Source organism: Calidris pugnax, unplaced genomic scaffold, assembly GCF_001431845.1.
Source record: "Calidris pugnax isolate Ruff unplaced genomic scaffold, ASM143184v1 scaffold518, whole genome shotgun sequence".
In the NCBI taxonomy this organism is placed as follows: Eukaryota; Metazoa; Chordata; class Aves; order Charadriiformes; family Scolopacidae; genus Calidris; species Calidris pugnax.
In genome coordinates, this window is record NW_015091362.1 from 38,510 (window position 1) to 49,296 (window position 10,787).

The 10,787-nt window shown below is 53.3% G+C and overlaps 1 protein-coding gene across 1 annotated transcript; it reads left to right on the forward strand.

Moving 5' to 3' along the window:
• Window positions 1-7: 7 nt before the first annotated feature.
• On the forward strand, window positions 8-1,732 carry TLDC2 (TBC/LysM-associated domain containing 2). The gene is given in 5 exon segments (XM_014961154.1): window positions 8-208; window positions 412-507; window positions 1,141-1,214; window positions 1,602-1,688; window positions 1,690-1,732. Coding segments are annotated over 5 exon segments (501 nt in total).
• Window positions 1,733-10,787: the final 9,055 nt, after the last annotated feature.

Below are 10,787 nucleotides of genomic sequence, written 5' to 3' on the forward strand. Positions count from 1 at the left end.
GGGCAGGATGATCAGAAGTAGCCTGCCAGCCCTGGCTGAGACCTCTCTGCCCCAGCTGGGCTCCCACCTGCCCCCCCGGCTGATGCAGCAGCCCTGGCGCCTGTTGTATTGCACTGGACGGGACGGCTTCAGCCTGCGGACCCTGTACCGGTATGGGGCCCAGACGGGCTCCCCAGCCCTGCTGCTCATCAGAGACACGGAGGTGCAGGTATGGGTGGGCCCTCCCCTGCCCCACTGCCCCATGGTGCTGCGGGCATCAAACCTGGTATCACCTGGGGCGGGTCGCAGCCTTGCTGCTGCTTGTAGGATAAGGGATGTGTTCCGGCACTGGGGAGTCCCACTGAGCACTGCAGCACGGGGCACGCCACCCCCCACCCTCCCTCAATCCCCCTTCACTCTCTGTCCCCCCAGGCCTTCGGTGTCTTCTCTGCCACCGCCATTTGCTGGAGCAATGGCTTCTATGGGACAGGGGAGACCTTCCTCTTCTCCTTCTCCCCAGAGCTAAAGGTGGGGGTGGCAGGCTGCCAGCCACAGGGTCCCACTGGGTTGGGGGGGGGGGCTGGGACCCAGCCACAACAGGCAGCCCCCAGGATGCTGGGGAAGGGTCTGGGATGATATGTCCAGATTTGGCCGGACATGGGTGAAGCTCCCTAGGGGTCCCTGTAGTCCCAAGGGTTTGTCTAGGGCTGGGGGGTAGAAGGCAAATCCCAGCTGGCTGTGTTGGAAGGTGGGGCTCAGGGAAGGGGATGCTGCCCAGTTCGGTGTCATGGGGGACTCTCCACATGCCAGGGCAGTCAAAGCCCAGCCTTGGTGGGCTGTTGAGGCAGCTCAGCCACATCTGCCTGCACCAGCGAGCGGGGTAGGGGGGTGAGAGAAGGGGGTGTTGTCCCTGCATGTGATGAGGCTGGTGGCAGCTGTCCTCTGGAGGGGGACTGCAGGGCTGCTGGGGAGGATGGGCCAGCACCAAGATGGTGCCCACAGACTTGGGCAGGTCTTCCTCTGGAGGAGGACACTGTGGGGATGGGCAAAGCCAGCTTTGCTTGGCAGCCCCCAGCTGTCCCTCACAGGATGGTGACAAGGATGGGGACAGGGACACTGGGCCCCAGCCACCAGTCCTGGCAAACTACTGTCCCCATGCAGGTATTCAGGTGGACGGGCAGGAACAACTTCTTCATGAAAGGTGATGTGGATCTGCTGATGGTCGGTGGGGGCAGGTAGGAGCTGTGCTAGCAGCTTTAGTAGTCCATGGGGTCCCCAGTCCCAATGGCCACTGGGGCCACAATCTGAGCCCGGGTTGACTTGCGGAGCCAGGTCTGGGTGGTTTGAAGCCAGAAACACCGGTGGAGATTGTCCAGCAGCACTGGCCATGTCATCCTCCCTGATCCTGCTGCCAGCAGCCCTGCCCACGCCCTCCCTGTGGGTAGGGTGGCAGCCCCAGGGGTGGCTGCTGCTCTTGTCCCCCTTTTGCTCGGCATCCCCAGCAGGAGGGCACCCAGGAATGGGAACAGGGAGGTGATCGGTCCCCCAGGGGGTGGCTGAGGTTGTCTCCAGGCATGGTGGAGGCAGGTGAGGGGGACCCTCAGCCATTGGCACCTTCCCAGTGGTAGATGTGGGCTGTGGCTGGATGGAGACCTGTACCACGGGGGCAGCCACCCCTGCGAGACATTCAACAACGAGACCCTTTCACTGTGGGTTCTGTGTCCAGGACCTGGAAGTGTGGGGCCTGGCCTGACCCTGTGGCCCGCACCTGGGACAAAGATGGCATCAGGAGGACACTGGGACAGATGTGCACAGCTGTTCCCTGCCAGCACCACCGAGCCCGCCAGACAGTGCACAGCCTCACCCCTGCCTCCCTCCACCCTGTCCCACCAATGTCCCCATTTCACATGCCAACAGCCAGAGGGGCAGTGTGATTGGGACAGGCTGCAGTGGGATCTCAGCCTCCCCACCAGTGCTGTTGTCACCACGTCGAGGTCCCTGGGGTGGCTGCAGGACAGCCCCCCTTTCCCCCGGCACTGATCACCCTGCCTGGATGGGACAACGCAGAACTGACCAGGGAGGAGGGCGCGTATCAGGGCCAAGCACTGCAGGGTCCCTAGGTGGAGGAGCGAGCTTCCAGAGTAGCACGATGCTGGGAAGACTCAGGAAGCCTCTGCCCCACCAGGGCTGGCAGGGGATACCACTCAATAAACAGGCAGAGCTGTGCTCCCAGCCTAGTCCTTGCCATGGAAGCAGGGAATGGTGCCATGAAGTGGCAAGTGGCAAGTGGTGGGGAGCAGGCCAGGAGCTATGAGAGCCCTGGCCCCATCCCAACCCAGGGCTGGGTCCTCACAGCACGCACAGGGAGGTCAGCCCAGGAATCTGTGGGGACTCTGTCTCCCAGAGTTCACACTCTGTCCATTCTGTCACATCTTGAAGACCAGGGCTTCCTCTTCAGGGGTGTCCAGGCTACGCTGGGTATCTCATCCCAACCTGCTCCCAATGGGGAGGGAGACAACAAAATCCCTCCCTGGGCCCCTTCCCATCTCTTTCCAGGACGTGCTGCCTCTTGCCTGGTGGCCTCTCTTTCCTGGATATTGGGCCAGCTCTCCTCTTCCACCATCCCTGCCCAAGCAGCAGGACCAGCCCCAGGTGTGGCATTCAAGGCAGGGGTGAGTAGCCCAGGGGTTTTCATGGGAGGACAAGGACAAGGACCTGCCTGGTTTGGCCACATTTGATTTACTTATTTTGGGAACATGGCCAGGCACTCCATGACCTCAGTTCCTGTCAGCTCCTACCCTAAACCTGCCATTCTGTAAAGCCTGGATACCTCCAAGCCCAGGCTGCCGGACTGTACATGCAGATCCCCACACTACATGTACCTGCACTGAACCTCATCAGCCATTTCCCTGCTGATTCCACCTCCTGTGGCCCTTGGGAGATGCTCTGTGGTTGGCTTCTCTCTCTCCTCATGCTATTTGACTACTCGTTCCCTTTCTGAAGTCGTTGACTGAGCTGGCAAGCAGCCCCAGTGATGGAGCTGACCCCATCCGACTGCTTCCCCCCAGCTCCTCCTCCTGCCCGTGCCTCATTGCCTGTCCCCCTCCGAGGCAGAAACTGCCTGGACTCGGCCCCCAGCATGGCCCTGCAGGGCAGCCAGACCAGGGACCACCACCTGATGGGTGTTAAAGGACGTCAGGAGCTGCTGCCTCCTCCAGCTACTCCAAGCCCAGGACCCTCCTGCCCAGCCACTGGAGCCCAGTGTCTACCCAAAAGACGGCTACCTCGCTCTGCCTGGCCCCCTGCCCACACCCTGGTCCTCTTCCCCCTGCCACAGCCCCCCACATGCCAGATGGTCCAGTTTAAAGTTTGACTGCAAATGACACCCCCTCCATCCTCTGACACAGCTACTCGGGGATGATACAGCTACTTGCTCCCGCAGCAGCTGGCACTGGGGTGTAGCTCCAGTAGCTGACACCACAGGCCAGGGGTACCTACAGTCCCCACCTGACTCCAGTTGCTGGCCCCAAGCCCACTCACACCAGTCTTTCCAGCAGCACATTTCTTTCCTGGTCCTTGAAGCACATCTCCACACAGGTGACATGAGATAAAGGCAGACATAGTTAAGGGATTTAAGATAAAAGGACAGAAGACAAGACAGATCAGGCACAGGGCTCAGGCAGGCAACACACCAACTGGCCCTTTTCCACACGCAACCCTGTGATACCCCATGTTTGCCTTCCCGTGTTTAATCCCTCCCTCCTCCTCTGCTTGCAGAGTCCCACCAACCCCTCCAGTGTTCCACACCCACAATGGACCTCCAGCTGGACCCCCTACCAGCTGCCAAAGTCCCAGTTGCCTGTAGCTTCTTAAGTCACCAGTTAGTGGGGCTGAGGTTAGTCTCCCTTTCTGTATCCTCCCAGCTGAAGAAAGAAAAAAAAAAAAAAAAAAAAAAAAAAAAAAAAAAAACAACACACTAACCATGTTTTGTGGTTGCCTTTTTAGAAGTTTATTACACTTCTGTCATAATGAGTCATCATGTTCATATAGGAAAGGGGGGCAAAAAAGACAACTGGGACCATTTGACTGCTGCTTTATCCGGGGATAATACTGCCCCCCATGTTGTGGTGAGAACAAAGACAGTGAGAGAAACACAGAAGGAAGAAGAGCATTAAAGTAAAAAAAAAAAAAAAAAAAAAAAAAAAAAAAAAAAAAAAATCACCATTCTCCTACTCCCCATGCCCTTCCCAAGGAGTGCCACTGACTGGGCCTGTCCCCAGCACCCTCCTGACCCCCTGTTGGGAGGGCTGGCTCGCGGTGGCATTGTCTGCGGCTCTTCTGACCCTTCCATTCCCACTGTGGCCGCTCAGGGCTCCTGACCTGACCCAGCACCCCCTGATAAAATGCGTTGTGCAGCACCACCCCCGGGGACCTCGATGCACCATGTGGTGCCCACATGTCCTCCTCGCCAAGGCCGCTCACTGAAGCGCGATGTTTGCCGCTGTCAACAGAGCCGGCAAGCGTAGGTGGGGGCACACAGCAGAGCCACTGAATTACCACGAGCACCCCACACCCCGGGGTGCCATGGGGCTGGCAGCCTGTGGCCCCACCTTCAGCTCTGGGAGGAGGAACACCTCCCCCACCCCATAGAAGGTGTTATTGCAGCAAATGGTGGTGGCAGCAGAGAAGGCAAGGACGGTGCAAGCCATCACCAAACAGACTGGGGAAAGGCTGCAACAACGCTTGCCCCCACAGGAAGGTCCCAGGGACTGTACCTCTTCACAGGCCTCTCAGCACTGCCTCACCCCTTGCACACATCCCATGACTTCATGCCTATTTTGTATTTTTGTCAGTAGCACAGAATCAGTGTCTGGTTGAGGTTGGAAGTACCTCTGGTGAACACCTGGTCCAACCCCATCACGGCCATCCAGAGCCAGCTGCCCAGGACCGTTTCGAGGCAGCTTTTGTGTACATCCACCACTCCCCTGGGCACCCTGTGTCAGTGCTCGGTCACCCTGACAGTGGAAAAGTGTTTCCTGCTGTTTAGAAGGACCCTCCTGCGTGTTGCCCATGGCCTCTGGTCCTGTCCCTGGGCACCACCAGGAAGAACCTGGCTCCATCCTCTCAGCACCCTCCCTGCAGGTATTGATGAGACCCCACGGAACCTGCTCTGCCCCAGGTTGTCCAGCCCCAGCGGCCTCAGCCTCTCCTCATAGCAGAGATGCTCCCGTTCCTTCATCACCTCCATGGCCCTTCGTTGGACTGTCTCCAGTCTGTCCCTGTCTCTCATCCTGGGGAGGGCAGTGCTGGACCCAGCACTGCAGGAGTGGCCTCAGCAGTTCTGGACAGAAGGGAAGGATCACCTCCCTCCCCTGCTGTGACACTGCTCCTGAGGCAGCCCAGGATACCATTGCCATACTTTGCTGCAAGACCACACTGTTGGCTCATGGTCAACTCGTGTCTCCACCAGGACCTCTAGATCCTCTTCTGCCAAGCTGCTTCCCAGGTAGGTGGCCCCCAGCACATAATGGTGAATGAGGCTGATCCTCCCCAGGTGCAGGACTTTATACTTCTTGTTGAACTTCATGAGGTTCCTGTCAGCCCATTTCTCCAGTCCAGCAAGGTCCCTCTGGAGGGCAGCATGACCCTCTGGTGTATCAGCCACTCCTCCTTGCTTGGTGTCATCTACAAGCTTGCTGAGGGTGGACCCCGTCCCTTCATCCAGATCAGTAATGAAGACTACTGGAACTGCAGCCAGTATTGGCCCCTGGGGTACACCAACTGGCTTCCATCTACATTTTGCGCCACTGATCAAGCACTCTCCAGGCCCAGTCCAGTTTTCAGTCCTGCCCCTGTCCGCTCATCCAGACCCTACTTCAAGAGCTTGAGGGAGACAGTCTCCACTGCTCACCCCTGAGCTCCCAGGCCAGTCATTCCATCATAGAAGGTGGTCAGGTTGGTCAAGCATGACTTCACCTTTCCTGCACAATAGTTGGAGCAGCACCTGAAGCCAAGCTGGCCGCTGTACGGATGCTGAAGTCAGAGCCCTGCCTGCTCTGCCCAGGCATGACAACAGCTGGTGGTGGCAGTTCCACCACAAGGCACCAGGAGAGGTTGGATCCTCCATCCCGGCATAACCTCCAGGAGCCTCCCACCCCATGGTCCCTTACACCTGAGCCGGCTCCACTGCCACTACCACTCACTTGAGTATAAGCATAAAGTATGAAACCATCTCCCCAACCTGAAAAATCTGCACTTCCACAGAGCAGGATTTGTCCTTTAGAAATACATTTGGCTGTTTATAAGTGTGCAGTGAGACCATCTTTAATAAAGTTCACGTACTGCAATTTCTTAAAAGAATAGTAAAATCAATTGTTTATAAATTTATTCTTAGTCCAGAGAGGCTCTGATTAACATGTTTGAAAAAAAGAAATGCTCTGCCTCAGAACTTAACATTAAGTACAAATTTTTGCTTAAACATAAGCAAAAGATATTTCCCAATTATAAAGTGCACCTTTTATAATAGATTCAAAACAAACCCAAGCAACAATAACAAAATTACATTATTCTTAACAATACTTGATTTTATGCAGATAAGGAAGGATAAATGCCTTCATGCTATGATGCTGTTTCTTGAAGCATAATTAAGTTCTTCAAAAGCTTTTAAAGAGGTCACAACCCCTTCTAACAGATATCTGGTACACCTGCAGATCTGAAATACTGTTAAAGAAACAAACAGCAGAGGTGATGCCACATTGCCTTCAGACACATGAGCACAGGTACATGAGAAAGCAGCAGAGCTAATAACCAGACTTCTGGTTATTTCAACAAATGAAATCTGAGCAGGTGAATATTCACTGTCCTTCCCTCTGCCTAACAGCTATCAGTTCCCATGATAAAAAAGGCAAAGGAAAGATAATCAGATATGAACAGAGTTCTGCAGTTCTCTCACAGTGCCTTCCCACTGTGCTTGGTTTCAGTCACTAACCCACATTTGGCTGTCAAAATTGAATGCTGAACTTTTCTTTCTCCATTTGAGATACAGAAATTCATAGCTTGTTCCAATTTCTGAGCATTACTGAACTTTTTGCCTTGCATTTTTAGTTTTGATGGTGGGCTTTTTCAAGCTTTTCAGTTTTATTTAATGAAAGCAGCCTTCCTCTTAGACCTGAGTAAAAGATGAGAGGACAAAAGTCTTCCTCATTCACTTTTTCAACTGGACAGACATTTGGCAACACTCATATTAGTACTGCCAGTCAGGGAAAAAGGTGAGAACTCTTAATAGTTCTACAAGGGAGAGAAACATCACACAGGAACAGCATTCAGAGATTTAGGAGAAACAGGGAAGGGACACAAGAATGGAAGAGCCCCTGAGGAGACGCTCTCCCTCGTACAGTGTAACGCAGAACCAAGGTGCACTCGGTGCAAGGCAGAGCAGAGGCTGCAGCGTCCTCTGTGACTCACCAGCCATGCCAAGGACCAGCCACTGTCCCACCAACCTTAAACACTGGGGCAGCTCTGCTCTCCTGCAGCACTCAAACAATGGATGTTTTGAGTAGTTTTTGCGGTTCAGTGTAATAGTAAAAATATAACATTCAACGTATCAAAAATACACTATAAAACAATTAAAGGCTGCATGTGACTACAATGCATTGTTACTTCAATAAAAATTGTGGTCACACTTATAGCAAGAGGCCTAAAAAAAAAAAAAAAAAAAAAAAAAAAAAAAAAAAAAAAATCACCATTCTCCTACTCCCCATGCCCTTCCCAAGGAGTGCCACTGACTGGGCCTGTCCCCAGCACCCTCCTGACCCCCTGTTGGGAGGGCTGGCTCGCGGTGGCATTGTCTGCGGCTCTTCTGACCCTTCCATTCCCACTGTGGCCGCTCAGGGCTCCTGACCTGACCCAGCACCCCCTGATAAAATGCGTTGTGCAGCACCACCCCCGGGGACCTCGATGCACCATGTGGTGCCCACATGTCCTCCTCGCCAAGGCCGCTCACTGAAGCGCGATGTTTGCCGCTGTCAACAGAGCCGGCAAGCGTAGGTGGGGGCACACAGCAGAGCCACTGAATTACCACGAGCACCCCACACCCCGGGGTGCCATGGGGCTGGCAGCCTGTGGCCCCACCTTCAGCTCTGGGAGGAGGAACACCTCCCCCACCCCATAGAAGGTGTTATTGCAGCAAATGGTGGTGGCAGCAGAGAAGGCAAGGACGGTGCAAGCCATCACCAAACAGACTGGGGAAAGGCTGCAACAACGCTTGCCCCCACAGGAAGGTCCCAGGGACTGTACCTCTTCACAGGCCTCTCAGCACTGCCTCACCCCTTGCACACATCCCATGACTTCATGCCTATTTTGTATTTTTGTCAGTAGCACAGAATCAGTGTCTGGTTGAGGTTGGAAGTACCTCTGGTGAACACCTGGTCCAACCCCATCACGGCCATCCAGAGCCAGCTGCCCAGGACCGTTTCGAGGCAGCTTTTGTGTACATCCACCACTCCCCTGGGCACCCTGTGTCAGTGCTCGGTCACCCTGACAGTGGAAAAGTGTTTCCTGCTGTTTAGAAGGACCCTCCTGCGTGTTGCCCATGGCCTCTGGTCCTGTCCCTGGGCACCACCAGGAAGAACCTGGCTCCATCCTCTCAGCACCCTCCCTGCAGGTATTGATGAGACCCCACGGAACCTGCTCTGCCCCAGGTTGTCCAGCCCCAGCGGCCTCAGCCTCTCCTCATAGCAGAGATGCTCCCGTTCCTTCATCACCTCCATGGCCCTTCGTTGGACTGTCTCCAGTCTGTCCCTGTCTCTCATCCTGGGGAGGGCAGTGCTGGACCCAGCACTGCAGGAGTGGCCTCAGCAGTTCTGGACAGAAGGGAAGGATCACCTCCCTCCCCTGCTGTGACACTGCTCCTGAGGCAGCCCAGGATACCATTGCCATACTTTGCTGCAAGACCACACTGTTGGCTCATGGTCAACTCGTGTCTCCACCAGGACCTCTAGATCCTCTTCTGCCAAGCTGCTTCCCAGGTAGGTGGCCCCCAGCACATAATGGTGAATGAGGCTGATCCTCCCCAGGTGCAGGACTTTATACTTCTTGTTGAACTTCATGAGGTTCCTGTCAGCCCATTTCTCCAGTCCAGCAAGGTCCCTCTGGAGGGCAGCATGACCCTCTGGTGTATCAGCCACTCCTCCTTGCTTGGTGTCATCTACAAGCTTGCTGAGGGTGGACCCCGTCCCTTCATCCAGATCAGTAATGAAGACTACTGGAACTGCAGCCAGTATTGGCCCCTGGGGTACACCAACTGGCTTCCATCTACATTTTGCGCCACTGATCAAGCACTCTCCAGGCCCAGTCCAGTTTTCAGTCCTGCCCCTGTCCGCTCATCCAGACCCTACTTCAAGAGCTTGAGGGAGACAGTCTCCACTGCTCACCCCTGAGCTCCCAGGCCAGTCATTCCATCATAGAAGGTGGTCAGGTTGGTCAAGCATGACTTCACCTTTCCTGCACAATAGTTGGAGCAGCACCTGAAGCCAAGCTGGCCGCTGTACGGATGCTGAAGTCAGAGCCCTGCCTGCTCTGCCCAGGCATGACAACAGCTGGTGGTGGCAGTTCCACCACAAGGCACCAGGAGAGGTTGGATCCTCCATCCCGGCATAACCTCCAGGAGCCTCCCACCCCATGGTCCCTTACACCTGAGCCGGCTCCACTGCCACTACCACTCACTTGAGTATAAGCATAAAGTATGAAACCATCTCCCCAACCTGAAAAATCTGCACTTCCACAGAGCAGGATTTGTCCTTTAGAAATACATTTGGCTGTTTATAAGTGTGCAGTGAGACCATCTTTAATAAAGTTCACGTACTGCAATTTCTTAAAAGAATAGTAAAATCAATTGTTTATAAATTTATTCTTAGTCCAGAGAGGCTCTGATTAACGTTTGAAAAAAAGAAATGCTCTGCCTCAGAACTTAACATTAAGTACAAATTTTTGCTTAAACATAAGCAAAAGATATTTCCCAATTATAAAGTGCACCTTTTATAATAGATTCAAAACAAACCCAAGCAACAATAACAAAATTACATTATTCTTAACAATACTTGATTTTATGCAGATAAGGAAGGATAAATGCCTTCATGCTATGATGCTGTTTCTTGAAGCATAATTAAGTTCTTCAAAAGCTTTTAAAGAGGTCACAACCCCTTCTAACAGATATCTGGTACACCTGCAGATCTGAAATACTGTTAAAGAAACAAACAGCAGAGGTGATGCCACATTGCCTTCAGACACATGAGCACAGGTACATGAGAAAGCAGCAGAGCTAATAACCAGACTTCTGGTTATTTCAACAAATGAAATCTGAGCAGGTGAATATTCACTGTCCTTCCCTCTGCCTAACAGCTATCAGTTCCCATGATAAAAAAGGCAAAGGAAAGATAATCAGATATGAACAGAGTTCTGCAGTTCTCTCACAGTGCCTTCCCACTGTGCTTGGTTTCAGTCACTAACCCACATTTGGCTGTCAAAATTGAATGCTGAACTTTTCTTTCTCCATTTGAGATACAGAAATTCATAGCTTGTTCCAATTTCTGAGCATTACTGAACTTTTTGCCTTGCATTTTTAGTTTTGATGGTGGGCTTTTTCAAGCTTTTCAGTTTTATTTAATGAAAGCAGCCTTCCTCTTAGACCTGAGTAAAAGATGAGAGGACAAAAGTCTTCCTCATTCACTTTTTCAACTGGACAGACATTTGGCAACACTCATATTAGTACTGCCAGTCAGGGAAAAAGGTGAGAACTCTTAATAGTTCTA